We start from the raw sequence: 16,873 nt of genomic DNA on the forward strand, positions 1-16,873 counted from the left end.
AGTCCCAGCTACTTGGAAGGCTGAGGCAGGAGAATGGCGTGAACCTGGGAGGCAGAGCTTGCAATGAGCCAAGATCATGCCACTGCACTCCAGCCTGGGCGACAGAGGGAGACTCTGTCTCAAAAAGAAAAGAAAGGGATTGATGACCTTCAATTCCTTTACTAGTAAAGGGTTAGAAGAGATTGCATGGCTCTAATCCATGTGAAAGGTTGTCGTAGTTTCACCTTCATCAGATACTACAGAGTGCAACAAAATGTACTAGACACTTGGAGGATTTGGTAAAAATCTGGATCAGCCCCTCCCCTCAGGGCCAGGGACAAATAGGTAATCCTTGAAATATAAATATGGCCCATGCAAGTTTTCATTCTGATGACCCCTGGTTAGCAGTGGAAGAGAACACGGCAAGCTGGAGAGAAGGTGCTGGATGCCTGAGGCTTCCCATATATAATTAAGTATACAGTCCTGCCAGTTTGAAGACATTTTTAAACCTTAAGTAATTATAGGCTCTGTATGTCACTATGAGGGCTTTCTGGAGGAAGAGGGCTATAATTTTAAAAAAGAAGAATGCTGACAAGTTACTAGCAGGAACAAGAATGTGTTAATCAGAAAAATTTATAAAATAATTTAGAAATCTATCTTTATGGAAAGACAGACTAAAGAATGACATATTCTCCAATTAGATGAACGCTGTCTGTTTTCAACAATGTCCATGTGTCTTGGAGATATTGTGAGTAAATCCATATAATGTTTTCTTATATTAGTACATCACAATTGCTGTTTATGTGATAGATTTTGGCTTATATGATAGAGACACAGGGTCAAAATGTTTTTCATTGTAAAGTAGAAAAAATAAAGTAAACTCTAAACACCTGCAGATGCCATGAGACTCTTAATTTAACTGATATTATATATGTGTTTATATGTTATTCCTGCCAATTTTTCCAAATTTTAAATCTTAGAAACTTTGAAGATAAATTAGCAAAAAAGATTCTGTTGAACTTGTTTTATGGTGTGATTAATCTTAGGTATTATTTTATAAGAAGTCCTTTTTTTTGCAATAAGCACTTAAAATTGCCAAAAGGAGAGTTTTAGTGATGTTGAATAAACAGTATTGAATATTTCTATATCAAAATGATCTGATATTTCTTGTCCTTTTAATGAATTGGTGATGCTTCAAACGCCCTTTCAGAAAAAGATAACTTGTGCACCTCAATGGATTTTGAAAAATTACTGCAGAACCTCACATATAAAGATATCTCAAAAATAAGGCCTCCTGAAAGAAAATTATTTGTCTCCAGTATATTTAAATCCATGTATCCTGTTAAGTATCTAATTATATTATATGAATACCTGGAAAAAAAAGTCCAAAACTCCATTCTGGTTACCAGGAGAATATGCTGTTTCCATGGTAACTCCCTCTTGTACACATTCCACTTGCTCGTGGAGAAAAAGCACTTCATTGATATAGTGGTGCATCTTCTCATTGGTCATGTTGACACAAAGCTATTGTGGAGAAAACAAGAAAACATTTCACAAGATAGTACAGCAGTGCATATTCACTTGTTCAATGACAGTTTCAGATTGGTAAAGTATTGACTCAGGGAGGTTCCAATCAATTAGTCTATCAAAATAAAGCGTTACAACGTTGCCTGAGAAGTCAGTTTCAACTGAAGTCCAGTAATGGACTTGCACATATTTCACAAGTCAAATATATCTGATACCACATCATCTAACTATTCAAAGTATGTTAAAAACAACAAAAAGTATGATTACAATATTAACTTATCAATGTTGAGTCTCAAATATATTTGAGCACTTAAAATATTTCCAAAAGGAAAATATATTTGAGCTCTCATCAGGAAATGAAGATAAAGCTGGGTTTGCCATGAGATCCCAGAGAAAAGAGAAGCATTTCTTGAGGGCCTCATTTCTGATTGCATATTAGTGATGGGTAAGAATGAATGTGGTGGTTCTTTCAGAAACAGTAATCGCCAGTCAAATCATTTTATTGTAGAAATTATTTTCTTTATCAGAAAATTTTCCACATTCCTCCAACTGTCAATTTTTCTCTTTCCACAAGACGTTCCCACGAGGAAACAAATATGTTATTTCTTAATCTTAAAAAAAAAAACTTTATCTATCTTAAAGTATTTAAAAAACTAAACCATAACTCAAATCTAACGAGCATAAAATCTGACTTCCCCTCTAGTCTACTATTCTACTTCTCTGCTTCCTTTCATATCAAAACACACACACACACACACACACACACACACACACACACGGCTGATTTCTACTTATTATCTCAAATTCTTCTCTTCCCACTCTCTCTTGAAACCACTCTAATAAAACTTTGGACACCATGGCGCCATCAAAATTGCTTTTGTGGAACTCATCAGCAATGTACACATTTCTTTTTTTTTTTTGGAGACAGAGTCTCGCTCTGTCGCCCAGGTTAGTGCAGTGGTGCGATCTAGGCTCACTGCAAGCTCTGCCTCTCAGGTTCACGCCATTCTCCTGCCTCAGTCTCCCGAGTAGCTGGGACTACAGGCTCCCGCCACCACGCCTGGCTAATTTTTTGTATTTTTAGTAGAGACGAAGTTTCACTGTGTTGGCCAGGATGGTCTCAACCTCCTGACCTCGTGATCCGCCTGCCTCAGCCTCCCAAAGTGCTGGGATTACAGGTGCGAGACACCGCGCCCGGCCAGCAATGTGCACATTTCTAAATCCAATGTTCAAGTCTCACATCTGTTTCTCTTGACCCATCCCCATCGCAGTGTAATTTGACCGAGTTGGTTTCTCTCCTTCCATGGAGCACTTTCTCACCTGTCCTCCAGGACACCACACTCTCTTGGCTTTCTAGCTCACTGGCTGCTTCCTCCCTATCTCCTTTCCCGACTCTTTATGGACTCCTGCCTGCTCATGTTGGAGTGTCCAGGGGCTCTGTTTGTGGGCCTTGTCTCTTCTCTGTCTACACCCACTTCCTTTGTGAGTTCACTCAGTCTTACAGACCCTCATGCTCCCTCACCTGCACCCTAAACCACTATGTTATACTAGACAAAATTTAAAGCCGCTTAGAAATATGTAGTGCTCAGTAACTAAAAATAATTACAGATCAATATTTATTTAGATGGAAACAACTGATAAAACATTTGAAAGAAACTTAGATCTCATCTGCGAGGGGAATAATATCTATGATATTTAATGAGAAATATCTTGTATTAATATAAACAAATGCCAAAGCTTTTGTTAAAAATTAACAAAATATTAGCCAGGTGCGGTGGCTCACACCTGTAATCCCAGCACTTTGGGAGGCTGAGGCAGGTGGATCACCTGAAGTCAGGAGTTCGAGACCAGTCTGACCAACATAGTGCAACCTCATCTCTACTAACAATACAAAAATTAGCCTGGCATGGTGGCGGGTGCCTGTAGGCCTAGCTACTCAGGAGGCTGAGACAGGAGAATCGCTTGAACTCGGGGGGCGAAGGTTGCAGTGAGCCGAGATCACGCCACTGCACTCCAGCCTGGGTGACATAGCAAGACTCTGTCTCAAATAAATAAAATAAATAAGAAAGACTGGAAAAAAAGAGCACAGAAAAGAAAGAACTTCCTGGGTTCCTCTTTTCCACATACCCCAAATTTTCTCCAAGTCTGATGTCATCACAACACCTGGGAAGTAGGAGCTCCTTCTAGACGTTCTGGTCCTGCTGATGGGCACTCATGTCCTCTTTCTAGCCCATATAAGGACAGCTTCCAGTAAGCAAGACAAATTACCTTCCAAAGTGACCACCACCAGGTCACTCCATATTCTCCCAAAGGGAGCTCCCACTTACCCTTAAGGGTGTGGCTAGTAATGTATTGAGAATTACATGCACCTAGATGGAAAAGGGCATTTTCTCAAAAATCCAGTTACTTGGGAAAATGGAAATTTATGACGTGAAGAAGTCTCAGGGGGTAACTTCAGAAGTAGGGCATGAAGAAGTCTCAGGGGCTAACTTCTTCAGAGAAGAAACAAACACATCAAAGAGCAGAACACCGGTGTGAACACAGAAGGGAATGTGGCGTGGGACTGGGTGGATTTGCTGTAAGTTCTAGTCTTCTTGCCAGGGTTAGAATGTTGTGCGTAGGTGTAGCTAGCTCAAACAACTTCAGAAATGGGGCGATGAGAGCATGAGAGGGTGGCAGGCAAGGGGTTCCTTGACTGAAGCAGAGGTGGGAGAGCTCAACGTGCAGAGGTCTTTACAACCTGATGGAGTTAGTTTAATGATGAATGCACGTGGTCTTTTTCATTATTAACACGACAGGTGGAGAAGAACCGTATAGTAGACATATACGAAACAAAATATTAAAGTAACAGCCATATTGAAATAAGATCTGAATATCACATATTGACATCCAAATCATAAGAAAAGTAATTCTTAGCTTCAGGTCAAAAAATGGTGCTCCATGACGACCACCCTTCCCAGTGGTGTTTCTTGTCTTTCTGCCTTCATGGGTAAAAGATGGTTTCTTAAATTCAGTGATAAATGAATTTCTGTAGATAGAAGAAGTTTCCCTAAAACATTCTATTACAACATGAAATCTAAGTTAAAAATTAAAGAAGAACCTGCCATGTTGTGGTGGTCCTAGAAGTCATTTTAAACCTAAAGAACTTGAGAGGATTTGTATAAACCAGGAGACTCTCCTGGTATGGCCTTCTTCCCTCAGCACTCCCTCCAAGGTTACCGGATTTTCTTCCTTGTATATTATTTGCCCAGAAAGTAACTAGAACTTTTCCTCTCTGTCTTCTGGCAACTAGATTTCAAGAGAAATGCACAAAGCGGGAAGTTCCTTACCTTTTAAACTAAGTGTGTCTTAGGTAAACTCACACTTCAGTGATCATTTCTCTTAATTAAAATAGTCGCTTTGGATGAGAACATACCATATAAAACATTTAATTTTAAAGGCGCTGTTGTTAAGGCAAATACGATTTGAATATGGACACAGACCAATAAATTCTGCACATTATAGCTGGCAGAGGGAGGAGTGGCATTCAGTATCTAAATATCATATGAAAAATATTTTCTTTCTTGTAACTGATACAGTCTAGCACATTTATCCTCTTGAATTATTCCATGAAAACCAAGTGATGCCAGGCGATCCAGATCTTCATGATCAGTTTCTATGTTTATCTTATCCTACAGGGCATAAATCTCCAGTAATGGTTTTGGAAAGAAAAACCATTTTCCATGCAACTGTGTAGCATCTGTCCACAATTGCATCCCTACTGTTAAAGTAATACATCTGCTTGTCACTTTCATTTCAATCATAAATAAAAAATAAAATTCTTAAAGAGAAATAAAAACTGTTCCAACTATTTCACTTTGCCTCAGAAATAATATTTTGATGCATTCCTTTAGTAATTTGTTAAATTCCAATACTAAGATAATTTTGCTATAAAGGAATAATAAGTGCTATGAAATTATTAAAGTTTGGGGTGAAATATTTACTGAAAATGTACAGAAAATAAATGACTTCTTTTATGGAATGAAACCATTGGAAAATATTATTTGACTATATGATATATACAATTGTAACTTCTCAAGTTATTATTAAAAATACATTGAATCATTTAAAAATTAACACAAATAGGTCTGTCCTTTACCTCAACAATTTGACTGTTTATGGATAGTGTGCTTAAGTGGAATACATTTTAGGGAACAAATTGCTGAGAAACAAACGTTGAATCCATGAAATAAAGTAATGTCTATTACTGTGCGAAACGATAAGAAGTTTGATAAAAATGATTCCAAATTTTAAAAAATCAGTGACTGATTATTTACAAGACATACCCACATTATAAGACATTTTGTTTTCCTCTCATTTTGAGATTGTCTAATTGAAAATACTTAGATGGACATGGATGACTCTAACATATTTCATACAATTCCTTTGTTATTTTGCATTCAGAATAGGTTGCAGCTCTGTAGGTACAAAAATTGCTTTCGATCACGATCTGAGTGTACCCTCCTGGCCTTGACTGCCTTACAGAACACAACCTCTATTGTGTTTTGACTGACCTGAGGCTTCTCATAATAGAAAACAGATACTGTAATTGTTTTTTTCTTACTGATATTTTACTGAGTTGAATATTGGCTTCACTGAATTGATCCCCTGGTTTAATCAAAGCAGTGAAACCAAGTGTGAATGTAGATGAAACCGTGGCAAATACAAGGATGGGAAGAAGTGGGGTCTCAGGTTCCTTCCTTTTCTCCACAAAGGTCTAAAGCAATCTACCGAACTTTGGATAACAGAAATGGATGTGGCCTGTGTCTTTGGATAGAGCAACCCAATTTATTCCTCTCCTGGTCAAAATGATTGATAAAACCTACAGCTTCTCTGTTGGACTTCTAGCATTGTTAAGCTTCAGCATCAGCTGTGAGTTCTTTTTGTGGCATAGGGTGATCTTTACAATACACCTGAACCTTTTATTGAACCTCGTGTTCTTTGTGTTCTGGGGGGAAAAAAAATCTTAAAATAAATTATTGAAATCCCATAGAGAAAATTCCAGCTTCTTGTGTAAAACCAAGTAGCCTGTGGACTGATTTCCAATTTGTACCTTTTATTATGAAGGTGCCTTCTGGAACTGAATCTATATTTGTGTTTCCAACAGCGAAGAGTGATGTGGAGTGATAGTGAGTCACTGGAAACATATGTAGTTTAAAGTAGAATGTTTTTCAAAATAATTTTTGTGTAATGTGTCCATTAAAATGTTTTACTTAAAGTTTGCCTTCATTCTAAACTGTTCAAAGCACTCATTGTTTGAACCAAATTTAAAATATAGAAGTACTGTGGCATGAAATTCACTAGAACATGTAGCTAAGGTTAACAATAGGAACATACTCAATATCAGATACCTCACTGAAAATTTAAAAAATGTACCCCACAAACCAAATGGTTTTGCCAAAGTCGTGGATAAAACCTTACTCTTCATTTATTTTCACTAAACTGTGTGTGTGTATGTGAATGTGCACATGTGGGCGTGTGTTCCACACAATCAAAGATTAGAGTGAAGATTTTTACAGGCAAATCAGTTCGTATACCTAGAAGCATAAATCTGCATCAATCATTGGCATCACTGGCTTCAATGCAAAACAACCATTCATTTTTCAAATCTACCTATTGTAGAGTTGTTTTGGGGTTCAACTAGATCTCCAAGTATTCCTCAGAGTAGACGTGAATGTGGGTGAAAGCTGAGTATTCATAAATGCTCATGAATAATTACCAAGTAACCACTTAGATAGTATTTGCTCTTCTCTAATTAAAATACATGCTTTGTACATGAAGTGCCACTGCTAAGTGGTTTACTAATAAAAATTATGCACCCCTGGAACACACTCTTTAGGAACGGAACCTTACTGCTTATCCAGATGGCTCATCATTTGTATTAACGACAATTTCTTGAGTAAATTTTCACCAACTGTTCTCCCTTTATTTTTATTACTCAGTGAAACATATCTGACACAAAAATATAATAGAGCATGGCATATACATCACATAATTAAAGTAGGAGATTAATTAAAGCTGACTCCAGCTGAAGGCAGAGCCCCGGGCAGTGATTCTCAATCCTCTCTGCACATTGGAATTAACTGAGGAGCTTTTTAAGAAAGGCTAATGTCTGTGCTTGACCCCAAACCAATTAAATTGGAGTGGGGTGCAGGCATTGAAATATTTAAAAGGCTTTCCAGGTGATTCTAATGGGTAGACATGGTTGAACACACTGAGACAGATCATAGAACTAAGAATGCACTATGCATTAACTAATTTACTCATTAGTTTATATGTATGTGTATATATAAGTTATTAACGTGTCTGTGTTCACATAAGACAGAGAGAGAGAAGGAATAGTGTTAGATTTAGATATTCAGCATTCCTGAAATATGGTCAGCAGAACACTAATTGTATAAGACTTTAATAGCTGTTGTCTAAAAACCCTACGTAAGCAGAAACCCATTGGGGAAACATGGAGTTAAGTTAATAGGCTTCTCTGCAGGACTTCTTGGGGACTTGAACACGTCAAGCGTACTATAAACCTCAACTATTTGAAGATTACCTCGGGGCTCACCAGACTGCCCCAAGTGGTTCTCCAACAAATCAATTATCCCTGATTTCCATATATTGCCTATGAAATGGCAGGTCCAGGAGGTTGGTGAGGCGACAGCATCTCTGTTGTTTATTTCAGTTTTAAAAGTCCAGTTCCTTTTGTCTTCTCGGAATCTATAATTGTAGAGGCCTTTCTTTCCTACCATTCTTATTTGGGAAAGGTCATGTTTCCTCTTTTGCTAGCACCATCACTCTTACGTTGATAGAGGATACCACCTCTGCTGATAAGTTGATCTTATTTTAAAAACAGAGGACTTGGGGGCTTGGTAGTCACTTGGTGAACACAACAGAGAAGGGTTGCTTTCTTTACCAGAGCCCCGTATCAGGACCTGCAGTCAACACCCAGGAAGTGAACTGGGCACACATTCGCTGCCACCAACAGCTACCACCTGGCCCAGGCTGCCATATTTGCTTTTGTTTGTATTTCTTTTTTTACCCTTCTATTTCCTTTTCCCTTTCTCTTCTTTTTTTAAATTTTTTATTTTGTTAAGTTACTATTTCTTAAAGGAATCAATCATCTTTCCTTCTCTGGCTTCCCTTATTTATTTTAAAAATAAAGTATGTATAACAAATTTTAGGCAAATATAAATTTCAGTTACTTCACATGTATAAAGACATTGTTTTACATAAATAAAAAACGCTTTCTCTTTTTACAACATTTATTTTATTCTGTTACTAAGAACAAAAAAAATCTAGTATTTTGATGGGTTTAATTCATGACTGTATTCTCCTTTAATGTAAATAATTACTACTTTGGGATTTGAAGAATTGGTCTTCAAAAATGAGTCTAACCGCTATAAACTAACTGGCTAAATTTATTGACAAATCTGATATAATAATATGCTAAGATCAGGATTGAAAAACACAAATTAAAAAAAAATTATTTTTAGATATTTGGTATGATACCTTGTACATAAAATATATCCCTCAATTTAAATAGAAGGCACGCCTAAGAGTTAGAAACATAACCTCTGGTTAAAATGCTCTTATTTTAGAGCTTTAGTCACTCTATCAAATTGCTCAATGTTTTCTTTTTAAAGTTTGTTTTCTTGTTTAGTAATAAACCTCTAATCAATATGCTTTCTTTTTTCACATAAAATTATTCATATAGTCCAAAACCAAGGATTAATATAAAATTTCTACCAAAATAATAAGCCTTTTTCAAATAGTTGTAATTATTCAGAATTAAATGCAAAGTTCAGAGGTTCTGCATGACGAATTGACAGCATGGCCTGTGCTGGATCACCTCCTGGCGCCTCACACATCGGCCTCTGAATTCCCACTGCGCCTCATAAAACTTGTGGGGATAACTCTTAATTTTCTGAAAGAGCTGTTGTAAGAGTTAAAAATTATATACAACAATAATCTGACTAATAGTAGGAGCTCAAGAAATTGTAGCCATTATCAATTATTAGCACAAAACTACATGAAAGCATTTTCCTAGTTTAGGTATCTGGGATTGGAGCTTTATAGCTGGACAGCCACAATGATTAATTTAAGCCTTTTCCTGGTCATTAAAATAACTCAATTCACTCTTCTATAAAGTAATCTGATAGATGTTTTTAAATGCATTAATTCTCCTTATTAAGCTTTGTAACATTTCCTTTTAATCATCCTGGTACTCTACAATGAAAAAGATATACCTGCATTATGTAACTTATTTATTTATATTAAATGGATTTGGTGATAAATTCCACTATGTAAAAAAATAATGGCACATAAAATTTATGAAGATTTTATTGTTTCTACACAAAATAGAATAAATAATATTAAGTCCTAAGAGAAATATTTATGAAGAGCTTATTGTTTCTACACAAAATAGAATAAATAATATTAAGTCCTAAGAGAAATACAAACAAAAGGGGCATCAAGTGAAGTTTAGAAAACATACACTAATAAAATTTTAAGTTTAGCTTTATAAGAACCTTTGGAACTGAAAATAGCTCAAGTTATTAAACCTGAATTCAGACCCTGGTTTTGTTAGAACTTCTATGAGCTACTTAAATTATTTAACCTCAGAGGTAATATTACTTAATTTACAGAGATTTTGAAGGAAAAATCATTAAATGTATAGTTTGTATGCTCAAAATTCTTAATTATGTTGCCACTACCCATTTTATTTCTCTAAAACAAGTTTTTGAAGACTATTATTTAAAGAAGACCAATAATCATGCTATCTATAAACACAGAATCCAGTGTCATTGTAAGAGGTATATTATACTAGCATCTCATTATTTAATTATTCTATTTGTTTTTCTGTAGAAACCTGAATAGCATTATGCTAGAGTTCTGATATGTAGTGAAAATAAATGCATTTCCTTGTTCAAATTTTTACAAACATCAGATCAACAGCTGGTAAGACCCTGAAATGATTTTGGAAAGTTCAACATCATTATGAAAAGGAGATACACAGAGTAGAAGATGCTTTAAGATAGAGGTAGATATTTAACACATGTATGATTTTGAAATCTATGTGTGAAACAACTGAAAATAATACTTTATCATATTTGTGTATCAACTGATCAGTGGACAAATCAATATTGATATCTAATAGCGATCACATGATACAGTGTGAGTAAAATTACATGGATCCTGTCCCATACTTAGACCAATATAGCAGCCTTTCCCCATATAAGCATCCCACCAGTCCTTTTCCCATGATGTCCAATTAAAATCGGTCCTTCATCAAGAGGTAGACTCAATTTACCCTCCTCCCTGAACCTGGGCATGCTTGTGATTGCTCCAACCTATAGAGGAAGTAATGCTATGTGACCTCTGAAGCTCGGTTATCAAAAAAGCATCCAGCTTCTATATGTGTTTCTCCTTTGGGGAAGCCACTCTAGAAAAATCAGCCAATAAACTGCAAGAAAGCCCCAACTAGTGTGTGCATAGAAGCCACAGGGAGAGACCAACATGGAGAGACCAACGTGGAGAGACTCATGCAAGGAGGAACTGAGGCCCCCAGCCAACAGCCAGTGTCACCCTCTACATTCGTGATTGACGGAAGCTTCACATGGCATTTGCCTCCAACGCTTCAGTTATCTAGCTAAGGCTCCAGATATGATGGACCAGAAACAATCTGTCTCCATATACCCTGTTCAAATACTTGACCCAAAGAATTGGTGAGCATAATAAATGTTTGTGTGTGCCATTAAGTTTTCAGGTAATTCATTATAGAATCATAAATGCTGCAACACTAAAAAATATGTAGAACTGGAAAAGAGAAGAATTGGTGCAGAAGTGGGAACATATTATCTGGCTAGAGAAAATCTGATTTATAAAAAAGGAATTTGCCCTTTTAACATTTGTACCGTACCTGCCATACCATAATGTCTATGTAAACTTTAGTGCCTAGAACAGGGTCTGGAACTTGGGGCATACACAGTATATGTTTATTGAATGAATGATTACGGATGCAACTAAGCCAGAAAAATGAACCCTACCAGATACTGCTAGCACACACTTACAAAGCACAGACTGTAGCAGCCTCAATTTTCTCATCTGTGAAATGTGAAAATGCATGTGAAGAGTATGTGGGAAGAGTCCAATTAAGAGAAGTTAATTTACTACTCCATTTTTCTTCTATCATCTCTAGCATTATGATTTCACAATGAAGCGCGTTAAAATATTTCTTGAGGTTGAGACTGCCAAATTATATCATATCATTTCATAAAACTTTAGAAGTCAAAGTATCTCCTTTTTTACCAAACTCTGAGCACAAAGGTCAAGCCCAGGTCATCTGAAGTGCCCAGTAAATCTCAGCTGTTAGAAAACAGTCTGTAAGCAGGGAAATGATTTGAATTCTTGACAAGTCTGATGAAATCGATTTAGATAAAGCCTGGCTTGAAGATAAATTACATATCACAATATTTTTTCTTTTTTTTGAGACAGACTTTCACTCTTGTTGCCCAGGCTGGCGTGCGGTGCCGCGATCTCCACTCACTGCAACCTCCGCCTTCCAGTTTCAAGCGATTCTCCTGCCTCAGCCTCCCAAGTAGCTGGGAAAACAGGCACCTACCACCATGTAGGCTAATTTTTGTATTTTTAGTAGAGGCAGGGTTTCATCATGTTGGTCAGGCTGGTCTCGAACTCCTGACATCAAGTGATCCGCCCATCTCAGCCTCTCAACATGATGGGATTACAGATGTGAGCCACCATGCCAAGCCTATATATATCACAATTCTATCTTCGGCAAAGGGAGCTTTTATTTTGAACAAATGTGTTCTGCCTCCAATTCCTCAATTCTCTAAATTCTTCCAGCGTTTTTCTTTTTCTTTTTTTCCTTTTTTTTTTTTTTTTGGCATGGTCTTGTTTGGTCACCCAGATGGGAGTACAGTAGCACAATCTCGGCTCACTGAGGCCTCAACCTCTCAGGTTTAAATTATATTCATGTCTCATCCTCTTGAGTGACTGGGACTACAGGCGTGTGCCACCACGTGTGGGTAATTTTTGTATTTTTCATGGAGATGGGGCTTCACCATGTTGGCCAGGCTGGTCTCAAACTCCTGGTCTCAAGTAATCCACCTGCCTTGACCTCCCAAAGTGCTGGGATTACAAGCACAAGTCACTGCACTTGCCATTCCAGCATACTGTTAATATGTAATCTCTCTAGACATCATGACTTTAAGAGATTCACTACATGGCTTTGCATGTATGTGTTTAGTGGAAGAATGTAGGGAAATTATTTGTAGGTTAAATTATTTGTTTTCATGACTTTGCTCGTTGGCATGCAGAGCTCTGTGATAACATGTTTAGAGGGAAAAAATTCTATCATTTATTATAGTAATACTTATCTTAAACTTTTCTCATTGAATTAAAATGGCATATGATGAACTATTTTAAACATATACAATCATGAAGAGAATAATGCAATAACCTCCATCAACCACCAACCCTAACTTCAACAATCATCAATAAGTACCAACCTATGGCCAATTCTGCTTTTTCCATTTCCTTATTGCCCTCAACGGTGGACTCGTTTGAAGCAATTTGCAGACGGTATGTCCTTAAATCAGTAAATACTTCAGTATAAGTCTCTGAGATACAATAACTTAGAGAAACACATTTTTTAGTATCTTTATCATACATAATCCAATAAATAATAATTTTTAAAAATTTCATTAACTGTCCAGATTTCACATTACTTTAATTATAACTTTTATACATAATTTAGCACATTAGGGCCCAAGAATGCCCACACATTCAGCTGTTGTACATGTCTTTAGATAGCTTTTAATCTACAGGTGCCCTCCTTTCACAATTTTTCTCCGCATTTTATATGTTAAAGAAGTCAGTTGTTTGTCCTGTACAGTTTTCCACACACAGAAAAGTACTACTGGAAGTACCAAACTACTGAGCTATGTCAACTATATTTTTTACACTAGTACTGTACTTATTACTAGAAATAATTATGAATAGAAGTGATTTGCTAATTCTGCTATGGTCTGAATGTGTTCCTCCATAATTCCCCAAAGTGACGGGATTAGAAGGTGGGGCCTTTTGGAGGTGATTTAGGTCATAATGGTGCCACCATCCCGAGTGAGATTAGTCCCCTTAATAAAAGAAGCCCCAGAGAGCTGCCTTGATCCTCCGTCATGAGTGGATGTGGCAAGAAGGCAGCATCTATGAAGCAGAGAGCCCTCACCAGACACCAAGTCCACTGGCGTCTTGATCTTACATTTCCTGGCCACCAGAACTGTGAGCAATAAATTTCTGCTGTTTATCAATGAACCTCTTCTAAGGTATTTTGTTATAGCTGCCTGAATTGACTAAGATGAAGTCAGAGAAAATGGGATTAGAATTTCCTATGAGCTGAAGTATTTCATCTTTTAGATGAGAGTCCATTTAATCTTTTGGAGCTACTAGAGGAGACTGAGGTTGGAAATGCTGAAGTTTTAGAGTATTTCTTAATATCTCCTCAAATGTGTCCTTACTCTAAACCATTGTCAAGCTTCCTGTGGAGGAACAGTTGTCGAGAAATACATACATTTATTCCTGAACAAGAAGAACCACTATGAAATCCACTATGAAGACTTTTTTCTTATGAGTTTATTCATCTTTAAACTTCAATTGAAAACATGCTCATTGAACTTCTATTCTATACAAAGCACAGACACAATTTCAACTCTGCAGGAGTGACATTCAAGTGAAGAGCTGATGGATGGGTCGATAAGCTCAAAACAGAATAAAATACATATTATTAAAGCACTAATATTCTTCTAGGTTTGATTCTGAATACAGCATTGATTTGTTAAGCATTTTGTTGCAAGTTTGTAGTGGAATAAAAGATAAGAAAGTCCAGCTTCTGTTAGCAACACAGAAATCTAAAATGTATCGCTCAAACCAATGGTCTTAAAAAAAATTACATGCAAATTTGCACTTGTCAAATGATGAGATTTGTACTTATCATAAGATGAGATTTGCACTCATCACAACGTAAATAATTTTATCCTTCTAAATGACTCCTACCTGCTTTTGTACACAATAGCAAAGCAAACCATTAAAAATCATATATATGTATATGTACATATATGTGTGTGTGTGTATTTCAATTTTTTTTTCAAAATTCAAGTCCCAGAATTGTTCTTGAGATTTTTACACATAAATGCCCAAAGGTAGCTTTTGGCATTTAATACAGACTGACTCTTTAGATGTGAAAAAAAAATGCCATTCCTATTATATAGAAATCTCAGGCTGTAAATGTATTTCAAAATAAATCATAAAAATATTTAGCAAAAGAAGTTCTAATAAGGGATTTACGTAATTGTAGTAAAATAAATACGTTTCAGTAAGAAAACAACTTAAATGTTTTGCACATATTCGTCATTAGCACTCTCTATTGATAATTATATCTGCGTGTGGAGCTGCAGTTGTATGGCAAGTCCCCTAGTAGGCTTCAGAGGTCATCATTCCATCTGTAATTTCTATATGTCGCTTACCAGGAGATGGATAAAGCAGGGAATCTCATTGCAGACATGAAAGCTTGCCTGTTTTCTAAGATAATAACCTAAGGAATCTCTACTGATGCCAGACAGCTTCAAACCCTTGAGCTGAGAGATGCACCTTCATAAGCACCCTGCAGACCCACATATATTGTCATATATTCTACTGGTCACACTTAACTGCTTTCTTCCTTATGTTCGTCACTACTTTTCTCACAATAAGCAATAAAAATAAACACATGAAGTCTTTCCTTTTCTATTCATCCACAGAAAACTATGAAAGGAGAAGAGATCTATGGCCTCTATAGTTCTAGTTCAAACTAGACATTTTGGAAAGTTTTGTAAAGAACGTGGTTCATGCTGACTCACCCTGGATTAGGTAAGTCAGCATAATTAAGATCTAAACACAGGATGATGCAGAGTTTTTCTAAAAATAAAACTGGCCAATTTTTAAGTTTTTAAAGTGTTCCCATTTGCGACAGTGATGGGTAGGTATCCATCATTTCTTAATCATATATAGTATGAGAGAACCTCTGTTGAATCATGTTTAATCTCAGAACTCTGTAAGTCTATTAACCTGATTTTACAAACAAGAAAACCAAAGTTCACTATAGAGTCTTCATCTTGGCCAAGAAATCGACGCTAGTAAAAGTCACAGACTTGCATCTCAAACACATTCTATTTAATTGTTTATCCTACCACACTACCCACGTTAAGAAAATAAAGCTAAACAAATTACATGGTTATGAAAATTCCTCCCAAATGCTATGGAGTTGTAATTCTTCCTGTACTATAATATAGCTTGGTTCTCTATTTTTTCATGTTTACCTTCCTACAGGTTGACTTTACCCTCTGTTTGATAAGGAGAATTGTATTTCTACTGTCTTTATTAACACTTAGTTTTTAGGTATACTTAATAAAACTATTCATGCAGTGCTATTAAGATGCCTAAATAATTTAATACTTTCAAAATGCCCCAAATTATAGATGGATTAAAAACAACCCATGCCTCTCTAATGTATTTTTATGATTTTCCAATAGTCCTATGTATGAATGTCACATGGAGATGAATCTACAAATAACATCACGTAGCATAACAGAGCACTTCCACTCTGATGTTTGGTCAAGGTTTTTGAAAGCCTTCGCATTATTTCAAATACTCATTTTCTCCCTCCTCTCTGACCTAGTTGAAACAGCATTTCCATTAGCACAACTCTGGTCTTCATCTTGCATTGCCTTTTAAAACAAGTGATTCTGCTTTCAATGTGTGACTACGCTAGTTGTTTACAAGATCACATAAAATGATTAATATATTGATAAACCAGAGATATTAATCTTAAAACATGAGAGTAAATTATTTATTTTAATTCCATACTTGTAAGTAGTTACACTGTCCTTACAGAATTAAAAACAGAACTTAGTTTTAAAAAGCCATTCAAGTTCACACAATTTTAAAAGAAAGACTACTTACTTGTTCAAATTCATTCTTTTGAAACTCTTCAAAACCAAAAATGTCCAATATTCCAATATCCAATGTCTGCATGCTGAAAGAAAACAATACACCAGGATAAATGGGCATCCTTAAAACTCCTTCATGACCCTCTGCTCATTCTTCAGGTCAGAAGAATCCAGACACTTAGCACATTGCTGCCAATTTGGACTAAAAATATGAAATAATTATTTTAGAGTCTCATTAAAAAAACTCTGAAAGTTAGTCTCCCAAAAGTGTTATTTTAATGCTTTGATTCAAACACATGCACATTTATAAAAACACATCATCCTGTAAATCT

The 16,873-nt window shown here is 36.2% G+C and overlaps 1 protein-coding gene across 2 annotated transcripts in view; it reads right to left on the bottom strand.

Annotated features, from left to right (window-relative positions):
* Positions 1-16,873, bottom strand: part of MYO16 (myosin XVI) — a 655,611-nt gene that overhangs the window by 207,464 nt on the left and 431,274 nt on the right. For both annotated transcript variants that reach the window (XM_011966244.1, XM_011966243.1), the window contains exons 21-22: positions 16,555-16,627; positions 1,351-1,503 (exon numbers count right to left, since the gene is read on the bottom strand). In XM_011966244.1, coding sequence (XP_011821634.1) covers positions 1,351-1,503; positions 16,555-16,627 — 226 coding nt within the window. The remainder of the gene's footprint in view (positions 1-1,350; positions 1,504-16,554; positions 16,628-16,873) is intronic.

Source organism: Mandrillus leucophaeus, unplaced genomic scaffold (genome assembly GCF_000951045.1).
Source record: "Mandrillus leucophaeus isolate KB7577 unplaced genomic scaffold, Mleu.le_1.0 Scaffold750, whole genome shotgun sequence".
Classification (NCBI taxonomy): Eukaryota; Metazoa; Chordata; class Mammalia; order Primates; family Cercopithecidae; genus Mandrillus; species Mandrillus leucophaeus.